Below are 22916 nucleotides of genomic sequence, written 5' to 3' on the forward strand. Positions count from 1 at the left end.
ATTAAGGATCACATTCAGGAAACAGCTATCATTACTCAAATCCAGAAGAAAACAGGGTCTATATGAGTCTTAGCCTTATAACAAATTCACTAGGCATTTTTATATTTTTGGTGGTACAAGCCTTTAAAGGAAGAACTCCATTTTGAGTCAGGCAAGGGGGTGAAATAACTAGTCAACCTACTTGAGTGGGAGAATAAATTACAGAAGGGCCTTTGTAAGAGTTCATAGCTTATTCAACAGCCTTTAGTTCCTACTCTCTTGATCTACATGGAAAATGGTTATTTTCCAAGAACAATTTTGTAGCATACATAACACTAAAGCCCATAGAGCCTGAGTTAGGTAAGCAATCTAAGAGCCTCAGGGTGAACCCACAGCAACAGAAGCCAGGTTCAAGGCCTGCCTGCCACCACCAACAGACACCAAGTCTGCAGAATCAATGAATTCTCAATGGCTGTTTCTGTATATACAAGATAAAACTAGTATGCTTTTTTTTGAGAATCACTGATGCACCAGTTTTCATTTTAGGGTATAGTTTTCATTTTCTACTATTAATAGACTACAACTAATAAGGCTTTTACCAACTACAATGTTTATAAATTTCAGTCTAATAGTGCCATCAAAGATCACGTGGTGTACCAGTTCTAAACTGCTATGGTTACTTGCAGGTATTTATACTTTCTGGTCTGTTAAGGCTCCATTCTAAGCTCTTAAAAAATTTCACTTGCAGGACTGGGAATGTTGCCTAGTGGTAGAGTGCTAGCCTTGAGCAAAAAGAAGCCAGGGACAGTGCTCAGGCCCTGAGTCCAAGCCCTAGGACTGTTCCCACCCCCTCCCCACACCCCACCAAAAAAAACCAAAACACTCGCAGTCTTATGGTGATACTCAAGAGACAGAAAAGACTTGACTCTAGTAACCTGTCCAAGGCTGCTGAGCTGTGGGCAGAGCCAGGTCCTAACCCCACAAGCCACAGCAAGCTACATGCCAAAGTACCCAGCACACAACAGCATTTGGGAGGTTTTGCCCTCCCCTGTTGTGATATTTTTTATACCCCTGCTCGAAGTCCTGATCCTTATTTTCCTCTACTGTTTCCTACCTTCAAACTGATCCATTCCATTTTTTAAATCCAGAAGCTCTGATCATGGCTTCTATAAATTCGGATCATGCCAGGCTCAATGTAGCATTTTTCATACTTGAGTCTGTGCTCAATTCCATACAATCCCATGACTTTCTTGTTGTCTCTTTATGGCTTAAAATACCCTTCACCCTTCTCCTCCACTACTTCCTAAAAATCAGAACTGGACCATGAAACTTTTTGTTCCCATGCCCCATTAACTTTCAGACTCAAACTGATTGCACACATATATTTCACAATACAGTTTCACACAGAATGCTAAGAGCACTTTTCTTCATATTTTACAGAAGCTTGAAACGTGGACTTTCTAATAGTCATACTATAGTACATCCAAATCTAAGTCCTAAATAGATGTGTTACAATTCTTCAGAATTTAAAGGCTTAATGGCAAATACCAGGGGAACAAGTATCTATCTTATTTTACATAAGTGGCTGAAAAATAAATTTGAAAAAGTACATAGGATTTAGTAAGGTCTCATTCGCCCTGAAGGAGGCGGTGCTCGGTTGGGAGGGGTAATGGCTATGTCTAAATAATCGCCTATCTGGAACTTCTGTGACTGAAGTGTCATGGAGTCGTCTGTCCCCTTTCTGCCAGACATGGTGCTGCCAATCTCCTTCACTCTGTTGGAAAGATATTGACAGTTAGATTATAAGTCAATTAAGATGGTAAGGAACTAGATTTGCTACATTATATAAAACAGTTCAGAAATTTTATGTATAAAGTTCAACTAGACAAGGCTGGGAATATGGCCTAGTGGCAAGAGTGCTTACCTGGTATACATGAAGCCCTGGGTTCGATTCCCCAGCACCACATAATATAGAAAATGACCAGAAGTGGCACTGTGGCTCAAGTGGCAGAGTGCTAGCCTTGAGCAAAAAGAAGCCAGGAACAGTGCTCAGGCCATGAGTCCAAAGCCCAGGACTGGCCAAAAAAAAAAAGTTCAACTAGACATTAAAAAATGTAAAATGGAGGGCTAGGAAAATGTGGCTTCGTGGTAAAGTGCTTGCCTAGCATCCATGAAGCCCTGGGTTCAATTCCTCAGTACCACATACACAGAAAAAACTGCAACTGGTGCTGTGGTTCAAGTGGTAGACTGCCTAAGCCCCAGGAATGGCAAAAAAAAAAAAAAAAAAAGTAAAATGGAAACAGGAGTTTAAAAACACAACTATCTGGGCACTGGTGGCTCAAGCTTGTAATCCTAGGTAAGAGGGTGAGATAAAAGGATTGAGTTAAAAGCCAGCCCAAGCAGGAAGTCCATGAGACTCTTACCTCCAATTAACCACCAGAAAACTACATGGCACTGTGATTCAAAGTGGTAGAGCCAGGGGCTGGGAATATGGCCTAATGGCAAGAGTGCTTGCCTCATACACATGAAGCCCTGGGTTTGAGTCCTCAGTACCACATATATAGAAAACGGCCAGAAGTGGCGCTGTGGCTCAAGTGGCAAGAGTGCTAGCCTTAAGCAAAAAGAAGCCAGGGACAGTGCTCAGGCCCTGAGTTCAAGGCCCAGGACTGGTACAAACAACAACAACAACAAAAAAAAACTGGTCGAGCACTAGCATTGAGGGAAAAAGCTCAGGGACAGCATCTAGGTCCTGAATTCAAGCCATATGACAAAAAAAAAAAAAAAAAAGGAAGGTAATGATTTTGCTAGATACAGATAGCTCATGTCTATAATCCTATCTACTTAGGAGGCTGAGATCTGAATAGCAAAGTTGAAGCTAGGCCAAAAAGTCCATGAGACTGTCAACTCCAATTAACCAGCAAAAAGCCAGAAGTGGAGCTATAGCTCAGGGTGGTAGAGTGCTAGCTTTGGGCAAAAGATTATAGGAAATAGAAGTCACCTACCGATAGCCAGGTCTTTTAAGATCCATAAAAACAATTGCGAAGTTGAAGTGTGTACCCTTCTTTCTAGCTTCTGGGTAGACTTCTTTCACTAAACTAGTCAGTTCTTTCAAGGTTGCATCCATCCTGAAATTTTTTTGAAGATTTTGATTAGTAACAAAAATATTTACCAACAAGTTATCACATGTATCTGAAATATATATAGAAATACTGGATTTTACTTTTAAATTTAAGTTTAAAGCCATTTAAACACTATTTGCCTCTACATACTTCCTGAACCAGCCTCAATGTTAGAAATTTCAATGAGGGCTGGGAATATGGCCTAGTGGCAAGAGCGCTTGCCTTGTATACATGAGGCCCTGGGTTCGATTCCCCAGCACCACATATACAGAAAATGGCCAGAAGTGGCGCTGCAGCTCAAGTGGCAGAGTGCTAGCCTTGAGCAAGAAGAAGCCAGGGACAGTGCTCAGGCCCTGAGTCCAAGGCCCAGGACTGGCAAAAAAAAAAAAAAAAAATCACAGCCTTGTTATAGTACACACACACACACATTTTTTGTTTTTTTTTTTTTTGGGGGGGCCAGTCCTGGGCCTTGGACTCAGGGCCTGAGCACTGTCCCTGGCTTCTTTTTGCTCAAGGCTAGCATTCTGCCACTTGAGCCATAGCGCCACTTCTGGCCATTTTCTATATATGTGGTGCTGGGGAATCGAACCCAGGGCTTCATGTATACAAGGCAAGCACTCTTGCCTCTTTGCCTCTAGGCCATATTCCCAGCCCACTATAGTACACATATTTAAAATTCTGGAAATATTTATTTGTACTCAGAACTTTATAGTCCCTTGAGCTAATAGGATTTCCTTCCACAAGTAGAAAAATGAAGCTTAAGTCTGAAACTTGAAGCAGCATTTCCCATAGGAACTACCAGGCACCAAAGGAGAATGACAGTTGTTGGCACACAACACCACACACAATTCCATTTTCCAGCAAACCCATCTATAAGCACATCTTCCATCTCCTACTGCTCTCAAGTTTTGTTTTTTCTTGTACTGTTCCTGGGGCTTGAACTCAGAGTCAGAGCACAAGGCCTTGAGCTGAAACCCAGTTACAGGCATCAAATAAATAAATGAGCCAATAAATAAAGCCTTCTGGGGCCATCCTACAGATATGGAACCTAGCTCCTCTAATCATGTAAGTAAGTTATTTGCAATAAGTCACTTACTATCTCTCTCCTAACTCTTTTCCTGGGTGAAGCTTGACCAAGAGATCTCAGTAATTCTCTTCCAATATACGCTTTAGTGAACATCCAAAGTACTGGACGTGCCCAATTTCTCTGAGTATATCCTCTAGCTCCACAGAGCCTTGGTCTCTGGCAGATTAACCTGCCATTGCTGGCTCCTCTGGACTCCCATTTCTTTCTCGCCTTTTGTCAGGACGTCTACTGCTACCATCTGGGGTTCTGAATCCATAATCCCTGAGTTTAACAGACTTAACTTTCACCTTACTATTCCACAATTGTTCAGATGGCATTTACATTGTGCTAGAAATTATTTAAACTCTACTGGAAGATGAGCATTAAGTTCTATGTAATATTACACCATCTTTTCTAAAAGAACTGATCATCTTGAAAGTTTGGTATCGGTGGGGATTCCAGAACCCATCTCACACAAAAAAGGAACGTCTGAAAAACTGACTTTACAACAAAGAAAGACAGTACTTTTACTTTATTCCTTCAGGACATAAGTATAATTAACAGACTGAAAATCCTATTAGTTGGAAGAAATATACCGTTTTGGCAGGAGAAGGGGACAGTACTAAAGATTGAAAGGGCCATTAATTTAAGCCACACCACTCTTGCTTGAAATACTAAACAATTGGGGCTGGGGATATGGCCTAGTGCAAGAGCGCTTGCCTCGTATACATGAAGCCCTGGGTTCGAGTCCCCAGCACCACATATACAGAAAATGGCCAGAAGTGGTGCTGTGACTAAAGTGGCAGAGTGCTAGCCTTGAGCAAGAAGAAGCCAGGGACAGTGCTCAGGCCCTGAGTCCAAGGCCCAGGACTGGCAAAAAAAAAAAAAGAAAGAAAGGGGCTGGGAATATGGCCTAGTGGCAAGAGTGCTTGCCTCCTACACATGAAGCTCCCGGTTCGATTCCCCAGCACCACATATATGTAAAACGGCCAGAAGGGGTGCTGTGGCTCAGGTGGCAGAGTGCTAGCCTTGAGCTGGAAGAAGTCAGGGACAGTGCTCAGGCCCTGAGTCCAAGGCCCAGGACTGGCCAAAAAAAAAAAGAAAAAAAGAAAGAAAGAAATACTAAACAATTTAATCTTTGAAGAGCTTTTCATCAATCCATGTAATTATTTCCTGTGAATTCAATCATCTTCCTAGAACTTTTACATTTGAATGAAACTGAAGTACAAGAATCAAGCACAAAGGCTGGGGTCTGGGAATGTGGCTTAATGGTAGGGTGCTTGCCTAGCATGCAAGAAGCCCTGGGTACCACATAAACAGAAAAAAGCCATGGGCTGGAAATGTAGCCTAGTGGTAAAGTGCTTGCCTCAGATACATGAAACTCTGGGTTCGATTCCTCAGTACCACATACATATACAGAAAGAGCCCAAAGTGGCACTGTGGCTTAAGTGGCTAGCCTTAAGCAAAAAGAAGCCAGGGACAGTGCTTAGGCCCTGAGTCCAACCCCCAGGACTGGCAAAAAAAACTCAAGTGGTAGACTGCTAGCCCTTGAGAAAAATAAGGTCAGGGACAGCGCCCAAGGCCTGAGTTCAAGGCCCAGGACTGGCCAAAAAAAAAAAGAATGAATGAATGAAGTGCTGAAATCATAGTACTAGCCAGCTCAGGCCTATAATCTTAGCTACACAGGAAGCTGAGAATGAGGATAAAGTTTTGAGGTAGTCGGGGCTGACAAACCCAGGATTCTTATTTCTAATGAACTAGCAAAAAGCCAGAAGCGGAGATATGGATAGCTCAAGTGGCAGACCACCAGCCTTAAGTAAAAGGGAAAGCATCCAGGCTCTGAATTCGAGTCCTAGGACCAACACACACACACACACACACACACACACACACGGGCAGCACCTGTAATCCCAGCTACTCCTGTCAGGAGGCTGAGATCTGAGGATCATGGCTCGAAGTCAGCCCAGAAGTCCAAGAGACTCATCTCCAATTAACCACCAGAAACCCAGAAGTGGCACTGTGGCTCTAAATGGTAGAGTGTGCTAGCTTTGAGAAAAAGAGCTCAGGGAAAGTGCCTGAGCCGAGTTCAAGCTTCAAGACCAGTTCAAAATAAACAACAATAGTTCAAGTGGCAACCTTAACATTGCATTCAACAAAAGTTCATGTTACTTTTTAAGAAAAAAATATTTTTTGAAATCACACATCAGTGCAAAAAGTTACAGCACTTATTATACGGCCCTACTCAGATCAAGGGGCATGACAGGTTTAACAGGAGGTAAAATCATCTAGAACCCAGGCTTCCCTCCTGTATTAGGTAGGGGTAGGTACCCTCTGAGGCACTAAGCCACTCCCACTCCCCTTTGTCTTATTTACTGGCCTCTGAATCCTTCTAGCGCCTCGGAGGGGGGGGGGCGTGTCTAGGGGGCTTGAACTCAGGGCCTGGGCGCTGTTCCTTAGCTTCCTTTGCTGGTGGTCCACCACTTGAGCCACTTAGCGTTTTGTTTGGTGGCTAACTGGAGGGAAAACTCTGGGTTTGCTTCCAACCACCATCCTCAGATCTCAACCTCCAGTGTAGCTAGGATTAGCAGGCATGAGGCACCCAGAATCCGGCTCAGCTGCCGCATTTGAAAATATCTCCGGACCCCATTTGTGGCCAGGCATCCTTCATGGGGAGGGCAATGGTGGATTTGCTTAATCTTAACCCAGAAAGTCTCATCAACAAAGCGTGTCGCAGGATGGGCAGGGCCCCGGTTCCGCGGTACTACTAACCCCTATTCGCCTGCCCCGAGGCGCGCGGCGTTCCGCCGGCCGCAGCCCAGCTCCGGGCCCGCTCGCTCGCCCGCCCGCCCGCCTCAGCCCGGCCCCCGGGGCGCGCTTACCAGGTATAGATCTGCAGCTCGCTGGACGGCACGTTTCCGCGGGAGAACTCGTCCATGCGGTGGTGGCGGCCGTTGTTGGTGGTGAAGACCCGCAGCAGCAGCGGACAGGTCTGGGGAAGAACAAGAAGAGGAAAGGGCGGAAGTTACCTTCCCGAGGCGCTCGCGGCGGCCTCCGAAAGGCTCCGGGAGCAACCACAAAACAAAAAACAAAATGAAAACGCCTCGTCTCTGCCCAGGGCAGACCCCCATCTCCCCCTTTCCCACGATGCGGGGTCCTCACCTTCTCACGGTCAATTGGCTTCTCGGGCTCCTTCTTGATTTCTTCCTGGGTAACGCGCGACTCCACCGCCATCTTCCTTCTTCGGCCTCCGAGAGGATCTCCGTAACCCCCGACCCCGGCAGCAAGCTTGAGGCCTCAGCTCTCTCGCGAGAAGCAGCACGAGGCTTTCTAGGGCTGCGGGGGGCGAGGTGGAGTCGGGCTGGGTGGGGAGAAGAGGAGGGGCGTCGTTATGCACATGCGTATTCACTGTGCTCCGGAGTCCGCGTCCAGCGCGCCTGCGCCTCTCCGGAAGCATCCCAAGACGCGCGTGCGTGGGGCGGGACTTGTAGTGGAAGCCCCAGCTGGATGGGTGGAGTGAGTCACGTTGCTGGCTTTGAAAGTTCCCCACCGAAATGAATTTGAATTGACAGTTGCATAGGTGCTGAAGGCTGGGGACACTGCGTGCCCAGCCACGCTCTCAGCGGTAGGCAATAACAAAATACCGACGTCGGCGGAGACCAATTCTCCCGAGGGGGCGGGAAGCCCCGAGGACAGAGCAATGGCTTTTCCGGGAGGGCGCCAGGAACTCTCGTCGGTCGAAGAAAAGTCCTTGGGACTGAGCTGGGCGCCTCCCACCCCTGTGATCCTGGCTACTCAGGAGGCTGAGATCTGGGGATCACGAGTCGAACGAAGCCAGCCCGGGCTGGAAAGTCTCCTTGAGACTGTTACATCCAAGTAAGCGCTCACGCACCAGGCGCGGCGCTGGGGCGCCAAGCGGCGGCGAGCTAGCAGCCAGCACAGACCCTGAGGTCAAGCCCCACGGCCGACCTAAACAAATAAGGGGCAGCTGTACATTTTAGGTGCTTTTTAAAAATCGTTAACTGTGTTTAGGATGAAATGTGTCATACAGGCAACAGTATTCTGGCTTTGTTTCTATAGGACGGCATTTCAGTTCCTCTCCGGTTCTATGACTTTTTTCTTCCCTCTCCCCTCCCCTCCTAGGGCTTGAACTCAGGGTCTTGGCTGAGTGCTCAAGGCTAGCGTTCTGTTTATGTGGTGTTGTGGAATCGAACCCGTGGCTTCGTGCATGCCAGATAAGCCACATTCCTAGCCCGGGTCCTATGATTTCTAATACCAACTATTTTTCAAAACATCCATAGTGTGACCATTCTGACACTAGAAGGCACTCGACTCAAAAGGAAAACATTAAAACTGCAAAGAAATAACTCTTCCTCCCACCCCCATCCTGGGGCTTGAACTCTGGGCCTGAGCATTGTGGAGTTTATTTTGCCCAGGGCTAGCACTCTACCACTTGAGCCACTGCGGCCACTTCCTGCTTTTTCTGACTAGTTTATTGCAGATATGAGTCTCGTGCACTTTCCTACACCTTGCAGGCGTGAGCCACCAGTGCCAGTCAAGGAATAGTGTTTTATTGGTGATGTCAGAGAGATTTCTTAGATACAAGATCTCATTTTTGAACCTTGTCAAATGATCACATCATCAAAATACAGTTTTCTAATGGTTTGCGTCAGTAGAAATGAAGTTATGTTTTAGAATAGTTAGGGTAGGGGCTGGGGATATGGCCTAGTGGCAAGAGTGCCTGCCTCATATACATGAGGCCCTGGGTTCGATTCCCCAGCACCACATATACAGAAAATGGCCAGAAGTGGCGCTGTGGCTCAAGTGGCAGAGTGCTAGCCTTGAGCAAAAAGAAGCCAGGGACAGTGCTCAGGCCCTGAGTCCAAGGCCCAGGACTGGCCAAAAAAAAAAAAAGAATAGTTAGGGTAGTTTTTCAGCAAGGCTAATATCTGGCTTTGTCATATCACATTTAAACACAAGTTACATTACTTCAGTGTGTGCATTCTTTATTTTATTTCATTTTTTGTTTTTTTTTTTGCCAGTCCTGGGGCTTGAACTCAGGGCCTGAGGACTGTCTCTGGCTTCTTTTTGCTCAAAGCTAGCACTCTGCCACTTGAGCCACAGCACCACTTCCGGGTTTTTCTGTATATGTGGTGCTGAAGAATCGAACCCAGGGAGGGCTTCATGTATCCAAGGCGAGCACTTTACCACTAGGCCATATTCCCAGCCATATTTTATTTCATTTTTTATGTTGGTATTTGGGCTTGAACTCAAGATTTTGTGCTCTTACTTATTAGCTTTATTGTTTAGCTTTTTCTGCTTAAAGCTGATGTTCAAGCATTTGAGCCACAGCTCCACTTCTGGCTTTTTTGCTGATTAATTGGAGATAACAGGCTCAGGAACTTTTCTGCCCAGGCTAGCGTGAAATTAGATCCTTAGATCCTAGCCTCCTGAGTAGCTGGGCATGAGCCCCTGGTGCCTGGCTGACTTTTTTTTTTTCTTTTCTTTTTTGGTACTGGGGATTGAACCCAGGACTTAGCACTTAATAGGCAAGTACTTTTGCCACTGTGCTACATCCCAGCCTGGCTGATTTTTATTTACTATTTTTTTTTTTTTTTGCCAGTCCTGGGGCTAGGACCCAGGGCCTGAGCACTGCCCCTGGCTTCTTTTTGCTCAAGGCTAGCACTCTACCACTTGAGCCACAGTGCCACTTCCAGCTTTTTCTGTTTATGTGGTGCTGAGGAATCGAACCCAGGACTTCATGCATACAAGGCAAGCACTCTACCACTAAGCCATATTCCCAGGCCCTTATTTAGTTCCCTCCCCACCCCCACACACTGGTCATGCATTAGCACTATACCACGTTGAACCACAGCTCCCCTTCTGATTTTAAGCTGGTTAATTGGAGATAGTCTCAGAGGGACTTTTCTGCCTGGTGTTCTGCCATTCTCAAGATCTCAGCCTTGGGGCTGGGGATATGGCCTAGTGGCAAGAGTGCTTGCCTCGTATACATGAGGCCCTGGGTTCAATTCCCCAGCACCACATATACAGAAAACGGCCAGAAGTGGCGCTGTGGCTCAAGTGGCAGAGTGCTAGCCTTGAGCAAAAAGAAGCCAGGGATAGTGCTCAGACCCTGAGTCCAAGCCCCAGGACTGGCCAAAAAAAAAAAAAATGGGGGCTGAGAATATGGCCTAGTGGTAAAGTGTTTGCCTCCTACACATGAAGCCCTGGGTTCGATTCCCCAGCACCACATATATAGAAAATGGCCAGAAGTGGCGCTGTGGCTCAAGTGGTAGAGTGCTAGCCTTGAGCAAAAAGAAGCCAGGGACAGTGCTCAGGCCCTGAGTCCAAGGCCCAGGACTGGCAAAAAAAAAAAAAAAAGATTTCAGCCTTCTAAATAGCTAGGAGTGCAGATGTGAGCTACCAGCACCTGGCTTTATTTGCTTTTTTATTTAGATTTGTTCTTTAATTTAATGGGGGCTGAGAATATGGCCTAGTGGTAAAGTGCTCGCCTTGTATACATGAAGCCCTGAGTTTGATTCCTCAGCACCACATATATAGAATAGGCCAGAAGTGGTGCTATGGCTCAAGTGGCACAGTGCTAGCCTTGAGCAAAGAGAAGCCAAGGAGAGTGCTCAGGCCCTGAGTTCAAGCCCCAGGACTGGCAAAAAATAAAACAAAACAAAATATAAATGTATGAAAAGATGCCAGTGATGCCCTACAGCATTAGTTATCAGAAAAGGGTAAGTTAAAATACATATTCTAGAACTGTAAAAACTAGATTGAATTTTAAAGAGTATAAATTCCAGGATGAGGATATAGAAAAGCTATAGTTTTAGTACACTTCATGTAAGATTGTAAATAAGTGCAACCACTTGGAAAACATTTGGGGTTTCTTGTCCAAATGTTTATTTACTTTTTGTTGCTCTTATCTCCAATTCACCAGTTTGGAGTTTCATTTGTTTATAAGTAAATAAAGTCTACAACATAACTGGGTGCTGGCAGCACTAAATGAGAAAAATGTCAAAGCAAACCTAAGAAGCCGGTTGCCGGTGGCTCACACCTGTAATCCCAGCTACTCAGGAGGCTGAGACCTGAGCATCTTGGTTCAAAGCCAGAAAGTCTGTGAGACTCTTATCTCCAATTAACAACCAGAAAACCAGAAGTGGTGCTGTGGCTCAAGTGGCAGAGCACTATCCTTGAGCTGAAGAGCAGCTCCTACACCCAGAGTTCAAGCCCCATAACTGACAAAAAAAAAACCCAAAACACCAAAAAACCTAAGGTAAATGTTATGTTTTTTAAAAGTGGCTGAAATAGCAAATTTTGCTCATGCATTGATTTGAATTTTTATGCTATATTTAGATGTTAAAAAATAAACAGTACAGGGCTGGGAATATGGCCTAGTGGTAAAGTGCTTGCCTTGTATACATGAAGCCCTGGGTTCGATTCCTCAGCACCACATATATATAGAAAAAGCCAGAAGTGGTGTTGTGGCTCAAGTGACAGAGTGAGGTCACTTCCTCCTCCTCCTCCTCCTCCCCCACTTCTGCCTTAACCCATGGCAGTCTCCTTCTGGCAACCCTTCCAATAATCTAGTTAAGGAAACAAAATATATACTTAAGAAGCAATTTCAAAAACCAATAAAAGAAATAATCCTTGGGCTGGGGATATGGCCTAGTGGCAAGAGTGCTTGCCTCGTATACATGAAGCTCTGGTTTCAATTCCCCAGCACCACATATACAGAAAATGGCCAGAAGTGGCGCTGGCTCAAGTGGCAGAGTGCTAGCCTTGAGCAAAAAGAAGCCAGGGACAGTGCTCAGGCCCTGAGTCCAAGCCCCAGGACTGGCAAAAAAAAAAAAAAAAAAAACAGTGCAAAGATTGAGCTTTCATAAACACAAGAGAGGGTGCCAGTGGCTCATGCTGTCCATAATCCTAGCTACTCAGGAGGCCAAGAACTGAGGATGGTGATTCAAAGCCAGGCCAGACTCTTTATCTCCAATTAACCACAAAAAAGCTGGATGTGGCACTGTGACTCAAGAGGTAGAGCACTAGTCTTGAGCAAAAAAGCTCTGGGACAGCACTCAGGCCCTGAGTTCAAGCCCTAAGACCAGCACACCAAAAGATGAGAGGCATTGCTCAAGTTACATAGTGCCAGCTTTGAGCATGCAAACTATTGTTAGGCCCTGAGTTTAAATTCCAGTACCAGAAGAGACAGACAGACAGAAACAATTACTGCGTAGGGTGCCCTATGACAAAGAATTTGATTTTATCTTTCATATTTTCTTTAAACTTCAAACAACCCCAGGTATTTGAAAACCAGGTATAAAACAGTAGGTGAACTAATAGTAGCTCATATATATTTATTAGCCCATGAATGTGTGAGGTTAATATTTAGATACAGCTGGGCACTAGTAGCTCAAGTCTGTAATCCTCACTACTCAAGAGGCTGATGTCTAAGAATGGCGGTATGAAGCCTGCCTGGACAGGGAATTCTATGAGACTTTTTTTTTTTTTTTTTTTTTTGCCAGTCCTGGGGCTTGGACTCAGGGCCTGAGCACTGTCCCTGGTCTCTTTTTGCTCAAAGCTAGCACTCTGCCACTTGAGCCACAGCACCACTTCTGGCCATTTTCTGTATATGTGGTGCTGGGGAATTGAACCCAGGGCTTCATGTATGGGAGGCAAGCATTCTTGCCACTAGGCCATATTCCCAGCCCCTAGGTACAGATTTTTTTAATCATAAAAATGCATTGAAGGGGCTGGGAATATGGCCTAGTGGTAAAGTGCTCACCTCGTATACATGAAGCCCTGGGTCCAATTCCTCAGCACCACATATATAGAAAAAAGCCGGAAGTGGTGCTGTGGCTCAACAGGTCGAGTGCTAGCCTTGAGCAAAAAGAAGCCAGGGAAAGTGCTCAGGCCCTGAGTCCATGCCCCAGGACTGGCAACAAAAACAAAACAAAACGAAAAAATGCATGTAGAATTTAACATTTCAAGCAGGTATACATGCACAATTCAGTAGTGTTACGGACATGCATGTTGTTAAAAACAGATGTATAGAATTGATTTCTCTTACAAACTGACAGTACCGGGCTGGGGATATGGCCTAGTGGCAAGAGTGCTTGCCTCGTATACATGAGGCCCTGGGTTCAATTCCCCAGCACCACATATACAGAAAATGGCCAGAAGTGGCGCTATGGCTCAAGTGGCAGAGTGCTAGCCTTGAGCAAAAAGAAGCCAGGGACAGTGCTCAGGCCCTGAGTCCCAAGCCCCAGGACTGGCCAAAAAAAAAACAAAAAAAACTGACAGTACCCATTAACAATTCCTTCCATGCTACTGTCTGTCTTGATGAGCCTGACTGTTCCAGGTGCCTCCTAAGTAGAATCATGCAGTATTTGTTTTCCTGTAACTGGTTTATCATACACACACACATACACACACACACGTGTGTGTATATATACATATGTAATATATAGCATATAATGTATAATATTTTATATAAATATGTATGTTGTATATGTAATATATAAATTTTATGTTTGTATATTATCTTTCTACATGTGCATATGTGTTGGTATTGGGACTTGAACTTAGGGCCTCGTGCTCTATACACTCAAGGTTTAAGCCACATTTCCACTTCTGGCTCTTTGTTGCTTAATTGGAGATAAGACTCTCACAGACTTTTCTGCTCTGCCTGGCTTGGAACTTCATTCATCAGATCTCAGCTTCCTGAGTAGCGACAATAATAGACATGAGGGCTGGGGATATGGCCTAATGGCAAGAGTGCTTGCCTTGTATACATGAGGCCCTGGGTTCGATTCCCCAGCACCACATATACAGAAAACGGCCAGAAGTGGCGCTGTGGCTCAAGTGGCAGAGTTGCTAGCCTTGAGCAAAAAGAAGCCAGGGACAGTGCTCAGGCCCTGAGTCCAAGCCCCAGGACTGGCCAAAAAAAAAAAAAAGAGTCTCAGACTTTCCTGCCAGGCTGGCTTTATTTATTTTTTTTAGCCAGTCCTGGGCCTTGGACTCAGGGCCTGAGCACTGTCCCTGGCTTCCTTTTGCTCAAGGCTAGCACTCTGCCACTTGAGCCACAGCGCTACTTCTGGACGTTTTCCATATATGTGGTACTGGGGAATTGAATCCAGGGCTTCATGTGTACGAGGCAGGCTCTCTTGCCACTAGGCCATATTCCCAGCCCATGTCAGGCTGGCTTTGAACCACAGTCCTCCAATTTCAGCATCCTATGCCCAGCTTGTATGTGTGTGTATGTGTGCACGCGCGTGTGTATACACACACATATACATATATACATACACACACATATGTATATGCATACTTTTTAAATTTTATTTATTTTTTGCCAGTCCTGGGGCTTGAACTCAGGACCTGGGCACTGTCCCTGAGCTTCTTTTGCTCAAGGCTAGCACTCTGCCACTTGAACCACAGGGCCACTTTGGGTTTCTCTGTTTATGTGGTACTGAGGAATCGAACCCAGGGCTTCCTGCATGCTAGGCAAGCACTCTACCACTAAGCCACATTCCCAGCCTGTGGGTGTATATATATATATACCTCATATGTAATAACAAGTTGCCATAGCTAGGCATGGTGACTAACTCCCATTAACTCTGATTATCCCTCTTTCCCCCTTCCTTGCCCTCCAAAACCCTCCTCACTAGGATAGAATCTGCCCTGATGCTGACATTCTGCTTCTTGCCATTGTGTCTTTGCCCTGCTGTTCCTCTTCCTACTCATCCCTACAGGTAGGGAAAAACCCCTGAAGTTGTGAACTGTAGAAACTGGAGCCCACAGTTGCCAGGTGCTCTTTGTATCCTGGACAGAGGTATATTCCTCCACCCAGCCACTCACCACAACCTGAGAGCCGGCTGCCCCCTGTCTGGATGTCTCCACTCTACTCAGTGTACAGTGCCCGAGGGATCTGTTTAATACATAAAACTATCCATGGAACTTCCTGTTCAAATGATCTAGTGCCTCTTAGTCATCTTAAACTTTCAGTGACATCATTGCCTTCGTGTCAAAAAATAGCCCATTACTTTTGGTGTAGACCATTCTTCTATAACAAAATACCTCATACTAATTTGCAAGGGACAGACTGCTAAGCCAGGCGTGGTAACACACATCTGTAATGTCAGCTGCTCCAGAGGTAGAAATAGGACAATCATGAATTTGTGACCAACTAGGACAAAGTTAGTAAGACTCTTAAGAACAAAATATAAACAAAAAGGCCAGGTGCATAGCTTAAGGGACAGCACCCAGGCTCTGGATTCAAGCTCCAGTACTGGAGAGGAGAGAGACACACACAGAGACAGAGACAGACACTCGCCTTGCATGTATGAGGCCCTGAGTTCAAGCAAGACCCAGGACCAGCACACACAGCACATTAAAAATCTAGAACGTTTCTGGCAATGGTACAGCCATAAAAATAGCCATGCTTAGCAATTCACCCCACTCTTTTCTGTGGTTTGGTCCTAAGTAATGCTGGGCCCTGGTAGATGTCTGCTCACATGGGAAGAGAGTGGGCCTCCTCCTCTCCCCTCTTCCTTATCCAGGTTCCTTACCCTCACACACTATGATTGCCATGTTCAAGCCAAATAGGCCTGATACTCACTGGATCTTCCTAAACCTTTCCCAGGATCGCTCGTCCTCACCTGTGCTGAATCATGACCAAGATACAGGAAGAGCAAAGCTAAACTTTTTTTCTTTTATTGGCCAGTCATAGAGCTTGAACTTAGGACCTGGGCACTGTCCCTGAGCTTCATTTGCTCAAGGTCAGCACTCTACCACTTGAGCCACAGCACCACTTCCAATCTTTTCTGTTTATATGGTACTGAGAAATTGAACCCAGGGCTTCATACATGCTAGACCAGCACTCTACCACTAAGTCACATTCCCAGCCCAAGCAAAGCTAAACTTGAAACATGAAACTAGCAGGTAACTTTTACAAAACCAGTCCTCCCCCATTTTGATGAGAAGGGGCAGTCAGCAAGGGGGGTCATGAGTCCTGTGACATGCCAAGCCCAGCATCTATAGGTGTGGGCTGGCTTGGCCTTGCCTCAGCTTTCATGCTTTTCTTCTGTAATATGGCTAGGTAACTAGAAGGAGCCTTAGTTCTCAAGCAAAGACATTTGTTTATTTTCACCATTGTTTATTTTCTCATAATACCAGTTTTTTGTTGTTGTTGTGCTGGTCCTGGAGTTTAAACTCAGGGCTTGAGCACTATCCCTGAGCTCTACCACTTGAACCACACTTCCACTTCTGGCTTTTGGTGATTAATTTAAAATAAGAGTTGTACAGACTTCCCTGCCTGGGCTGGCTTCAAATTTTGATCCTCAGATCTCAGCTTCCCAGGTAGCTAGGATGACATAGGCATGAGCAACTGTACCACTTTTATTACAAGTGTGTCACTAATCACATAAGTAACTGCATGTATTACTCAAAAGTCCCGATGAAATAGATAACTCTTTTTTTTTTTTTTTTTTTTGCCAGTCCTGGGCCTTGGACTCAGGGCCTGAGTACTGTCCGTGGCTTCTTTTTGCTCAAGGCTTGCACTCTACCACTTGAGCCACAGTGCCAATTCTGGCTGTTTTCTATATATGTGGTGCTGGGGAATTGAACCCAGGGCTTCATGTATACAAGGCAAGCGCTCTTGCCACCAGGCCATATTCCCAGCCCTTTTCTAACTCTTTTCTAGCCATGTCTTTTAGGTAAGATCCAGACTCAATAACTTGCTCCAGTCCCAGCTTTCTGTAAGAGAACAAGATGTGTACAAGGTCGTGCTGAGGCTTATGTCTTCAAGAGGGAAAATAATGGCCCTGACTTCAAGCCCTAATTCCATCACACACACACACACACACACACACACACACACACACACACACACACACACGAAAAATTTCTGCAGGCATAGGTACCAAGTCAACAATTGTTTTGTATCAGTAATTGGAACAATTACTTCACTAAAAATATTTTCTGTATTTTATTAAAATGTCATGTTTAGGACTGGGGATATGGCCTAGTGGCAAGAGTGCTTGCCTCATATACATGAGGCCCTGGGTTCAATTCCCCAGCACCACATATACAGAAAATGGCCAGAAAAATGGCCAGAAGTGGCGCTGTGGTTCAAGTGGCAGAGTGCTAGCCTTGAGCAAAAAGAAGCCAGGGACAGTGCTCAGGCCCTGAGTCCAAGCCCCAGGACTGGCAAAAAAAAAAAAAAAAAAAAAAAAAAAAGTCACGTTTATTAGAAAAATCAAGGAAATAGAAGAAAATTTTAAGTCATTACAATCCTATCAGGAAGCATTAACCATTATGAATATATTGGTGTTTTATAGTTTATGTGAATTCATCTAAACAAGGAAATATACATATAAAAATGTGTACATAGGGGCTGGGGATATGGCCTAGTGGCAAGAGCGCTTGCCTCATATACATGAAGTCCTCGGTTCGATTCCCCAGCACCACATATACAGAAAATGGCCAGAAGTGGCGTTGCGGCTCAAGTGGCAGAGTGCTAGCCTTGAGCAAGAAGAAGCCAGGGACAGTGCTCAGGCCCTGAGTCCAAGGCCCAGGACTGGCAAAAAAAAAAAAAAATGTGTACATATATGTCTATTTCTTTGTCTAGATGAATTCACATAAACTAAAGCATATATATATATATATATAGTTCATTCTGCAAATGTGGAATGATGCTATAACTATAACTTTCAGTTGGGCAGTGGTGGCTCAAGCCTATAATCCTAGTTATTCATGAGACTGAGGTCTGAGGAACGCAGTTCATAGCCAGCCTGAGCAGAACAGTCTGTGAAATTCTTATCTCCAATAAACCAGCAAAGAGACCCAGAAATGGAAGTGGGGCTCAAGCAGTAGATGGACAGCCTTGAGTGAAAAAGCCAAGCAAGAGTGCAGGGCCCTGTGCCAAGTCCTCTGCTGGGAAAACTTCACCAACTTCCGACAGTAAAGGAAAGACAGCTGTCTCACAGCTTCCTGAGCTTATACCAACTCAGCTATAGTGGGTAGGGCAGTGGGAGTCCCGCACCTTCACCACCCCCTCCCAACCAAGGGCTCTGGTCTTTGTTTACAACATCCCTAGCTGCCGGATTCTCCTGTTGCAGCTTCTCTTGGACAGTAACCTACTTGATTGTTTTGGTTTTTTGTTTTTGTTTTTTGTTGTTGTTTTTTTTTTTGCCAGTCCTGGGGCTTGAATTCAGGGCCTGAGCACTGTCTCTGAGCTTCTTTTTGCTCAAGGCTAGCACTCTACCACTTGAGCCACAGCGCCAGGAATGTTTCGTCCTCCTCCTTTCTCACCTGCCAGATTCAAGAAACTGACTGGACATTGTTTCCACCTGGGCTATAGCATGGGGTTGTTGAGTGCCATTGTAGCTGCTCTTACTGTGGCATGGTGCCTCCTGTAAAACCCACGCTGGAACAGTGTTGTGGGAAGAGGTCATGGTTGTTTAGTAATAACAGAAAATGTGATCACTGAATACTGAGAAGACCTAAGAAGCAATTAAGTGAAGCCAGGCACTCGTGGCTCATGCCTATTAGCCTAGCTACTCAGAGGCTGAGATCTAAGGACTGCAGTTCAAAGCCAGCCTAAGCAGGAAAAATCCATGAGACTAGTATTTCCAATTAACCACCAGAAAACCAGAAGTGGCTCTGTAGCTCAAACTGGTAGAGTGCTAGTCTTGAGCAGAAAAAGCTCAGGGACAGCACCCAGGCCCTGAGTTCAAGCCCCATGACTGACAAAACCAAAAACGGTTAAGTATTCAGATACATGCCATAATCATCATGAGGGAGGAACTTTAAAAACATTATTCTAGAATCTAGGCATTGAGGATATTTGAGTGTTGTTTCAAGTACTTTTTTCAAGTATAAGATATTTTACATTATCATTTTACTTTGGTATATGTAGTTATTATCAATTGTAGAGAACATTTTAATGGTGATCACACTTAAAAACTTGAATATGAGAGATATCTACTTTTCTGTTTACCACATTTTTTGCTAAGAAATTCTGATATTGCTGTTTAATCAAGACAATATTTCTCATTTATAATAACACGTTGAAGACAAATAATGCCTGTTTGACATTTTATAGAAGCTTCTTTTTCAAATCAGGATAGTTTTTATTTATTTATTTTTTGGCCAGGATAGTTTTTAATACTCATAATCACTAGAAGATGCATTTATTTTTTCCTATGGCTTATAATTCCTTATGTGTTTTGCACATTTTCCTTCTACATATTGAATTTATTCTTTTTTAAATGATTTAGACAACTGTAATTGTTATTTCTTAGCTGGTACAAATTTGCCTTTTTTTTTTTCTTGTTGGTCATGGGGCTTGAACTCAGGGCCTGCACACTGTCCCTAAGCTCTTTTGTTCAAGGCATTTACTCAGCCACTTTGAATTTGAGCCACAGCTCCACTTCCAGTTTTCTTATGATTAACTGGAGACAAGAATCTCATAGACTTCCTGCCCATGCTGGCTTTGAACCCGGATCCTCAGATCTCAGCCTCCTGAGTAGCTAGGATTACAGGTATGAGCCACCAGTACCCAACAAAACTGGCCCTTTTTACTAAGTATTTTTGTCTTTTTTTTTTTTTTTTTTTTTTTTGCCAGTCCTGGGGCTTGGACTCAGGGCTTGAGCACTGTCCCTGGCTTCTTTTTGCTCAAGGCTAGCACTCTGCCACTTGAGCCACAGTGCCACTTCTGGCCGTTTTCTGTATATGTGGTGCTGGGGAATTGAACCTGGGGCTTATGTATATGAGGCAAGCACTCTTGCCACTAGGCCATATCCCCAGCCCTTATTTTGTCTTTTTATAAAACACAAAAGCACATTAATCTAAGTTTAAAATTAAGTAAATTTATGTTTTGACAAAAAATAAAAATCACTGAAATGGTAAATTATCATTTAAATATTAAGAAATTTGAGGCTGTTAACTATTCTTTTTTCCACATTTTAAAATATTTGATGTATTTATGGTTACTTCAACAAAAGCTCCTTTTTTTTTTGTCAGCCCTGGGGTTTGGACTCAGGGCCTGAGCACTGTCTCTGGCTTCTTTTTGCTCAAGGCTAGCACTCTGCCACTTGAGCCACAGTGCCACTTCTGGCCTTTTCTATATATGTGGTGCTGAGGAATCGAACCCAGGGCTTCATGTATACAAGGCAAGCACTCTTGCCACTAGGCCATATTCCCAGCCCCATTATTTTGCTTTAATAGCTGAAAATTTTGTATTTAGAAAAAATAGAGGGCTCATAGTCTAGCTTGCCTTTTTTGCTCATGGCCAGTGCTCTACCTTTTGAACTATACCTTTAGTTCCATTTTCTATAATTGTTTTGGTCCTGGGGCTTGAACCCAGGGCCTGGTCATAGTCCCTGAGGGATTTTTGCTCATAGTTAGTGCTCTGCCACTTGAGTCACAGCTCCATTTCCAGCTTTTTGGAAGTTAATTGGAGATAAGAGTCTCATTAACTTTCCTGCCCAGGCTGGGTTTGAACTATGATCCTCAGATCTCAGCCTCCTGAGTAGCTAGCATTAGACATGAGCCCTTGGTGCCTAGCTTAATTTTCTATAATTCTTGGATTGTCTATAGTCAGCCAACTTTCTGACATGAATTTCTATTTATAAACAAGATCCCTACATGAAAGTCCTACTGCTAATCTAGCATATTGAAATTTAGAGACAAAGGGGTTCCTGTGTTTCAGGATCACTTGGTGCTCATAATAAACTTACAGATTCTTTCCTGAGAATTCTGGGAAATTCTGAATAAAGTTTGAGAAACAGCCACCTTTCCTGAGTTTAATGTGAATATTCCTCTGGGAATGACATTATATGAAATGATTGGGCTGGCAACCTTACTTGCTTTCATGCTCTTCAGGCCTATGGCCCACTTGCTTGTGGGCAAAGCTTTTTCATACTGTAGAGTCTTCATTTTCTCATTGCAAAACCAGGATGATGAAATTAATCACCTGAGAAGCCTGCTAGAAAGACTACATGAGAAAATACTTCTGAAAAACCCCACCTCAAATTTTCCCACCAGCCACAGGGGTTTTGTTTAATGGTGGCTGATATGGTTCTCCTTGATCCTCCTGCCAAAGGCTAGGGTTCAGCTACTTGAACCACACCCCTCTTCCAGCATTTTGTTGGTTAATTGGAGATAAGAGTCGTATAGATTTGTCTGCTGGGAATGGCTTCAAATGTGATCCTCAGATTGCAGCCTCCTGAGTAGCTGTGCACTTGATAACAAAGGTATTTTGATGCTTTTCGCAAAAGTATGGAACTATGTCATCTATGTTTATAACTTACATTGTCTCGCCCTCTGAAAAATAATAACAAAATAAAATACTGCAGTCAGCAGGCATCTGTGGCTCATGCCTGTGATCCTAGCTACTCAGGAGGGTGACAAAGCTAGCCTGGACAGGGGGCTAGGGATATGGCCTAGTGGCAAGAGTGCTTGCCTCATATACATGAAGCCCTGGGTTCGATTCCTCAGCACCACATATATAGAAAACCGCCATAAGTGGTGCTGTGGCTCAAGTGGTAGAGTACTAGCATTGAGCAAAAAGAAGTCAGGGATAGTGCTTAGGCCCTGGGTCCAAGGCCAAGGACTAGCCAAAAAAAAAAAAAAAAGCTAGCCTGGACAGAAAATCTGTGATACTCTTATCTCCACTTCACCACCACCACAAAGCTTGAAGTCACAGAGCTCCATCCTACAGCAAAAAGACTAAGGAATAGTACTCAGGCCCTAAGTTCAAGCTCCAGTATTGGTATGCACATGCATACTCATGCGTACGCGCGTGCGCGCACCCACACACACGAAAGAATTCAAGGCCTGCAGCCTACACCCTTAGGATCTGGCTTGAATGTGTGAGGGCTACTCAGGCTAGAGCTAGTCTTGGCTGGAATGTGGCTGTATTTACCACAACAAGATTATGGACACAGAAACTACACACAGAGAGCTAAAACTTTATCAAGCTTACAGAGCGGGTTTGATTTACTATATGTGCTGATGTTGCTTAGAAATGTTTAAGAAGGGCTGGGGATATAGCCTAGTGGCAAGAGTGCCTGCCTCGGATACACGAGGCCCTAGGTTCGATTCCCCAGCACCACATATACAGAAAACGGCCAGAAGCGGCGCTGTGGCTCAAGTGGCAGAGTGCTAGCCTTGAGCGGGAAGAAGCCAGGGACAGTGCTCAGGCCCTGAGTCCAAGGCCCAGGACTGGCCAAAAAAAAAAAAAAAGAAATGTTTAAGAAATGTTTCTGGAGTGCAGTTCAGCGGAAGTTCTTGTGCTTGGGTCCCATCCCCAGTGCACATGCACACACACAGAAGTCTTCAATAACCTGGTCCGATATAACCTGGTGGTGAGATGTGGGAGAGTAGCTAACCCAACCACTTTGAACATCTTTGATAGCTTCCCATCACCTGCCTGAATGCACCTAAGGGCTGTATGTGATGGAGTTGCATTAGAACTACAGAAGAGAGATGATCATTTCAATCCCTCATGGTTTGGATAGCCACCTGGTTACCTTCTCAGAAACTTTCAGCTAGGTATTTATTACCTTTTAAAAAATACTTTTAAATTTTAATTACTTTAATATTTTATTTATTATGTTGATCCTGGGGCTTGAACTCAGGGCCTGAGCACTCTCCCTGAGCTTTTGTGCTCCACCACTTGAGCCACAGCTCCATGTCTGGATTTTTGGTGATTCATTGGAGATCAGAATTTCCTGACCAAGCAAACC

General features: G+C 44.6%; 1 protein-coding gene and 1 long non-coding RNA gene across 2 annotated transcripts in view; both read right to left on the reverse strand.

The window, feature by feature from the left end:
- The window catches only part of LOC125348436, a 15143-nt gene extending 5397 nt beyond the window's left edge, over positions 1 to 9746 (reverse strand). Inside the window, exon 1 of the long non-coding RNA XR_007210368.1 lies at positions 9650 to 9746. This is a non-coding gene — a long non-coding RNA (uncharacterized LOC125348436). The remainder of the gene's footprint in view (positions 1 to 9649) is intronic.
- On the reverse strand, positions 1347 to 7463 carry Sap18 (Sin3A associated protein 18). The gene is made up of 4 exons (XM_048341659.1): positions 7324 to 7463; positions 7044 to 7153; positions 2982 to 3104; positions 1347 to 1753 (listed from the first exon to the last, which is right to left on the reverse strand). Exons 1-4 carry the CDS (start codon positions 7393 to 7395, stop codon positions 1597 to 1599), a joined length of 462 nt encoding a protein of 153 aa, XP_048197616.1. The 5' UTR covers positions 7396 to 7463; the 3' UTR covers positions 1347 to 1596.
- Positions 9747 to 22916: the final 13170 nt, after the last annotated feature.

This window comes from Perognathus longimembris, chromosome 3 (assembly GCF_023159225.1).
Source record: "Perognathus longimembris pacificus isolate PPM17 chromosome 3, ASM2315922v1, whole genome shotgun sequence".
Classification (NCBI taxonomy): Eukaryota; Metazoa; Chordata; class Mammalia; order Rodentia; family Heteromyidae; genus Perognathus; species Perognathus longimembris.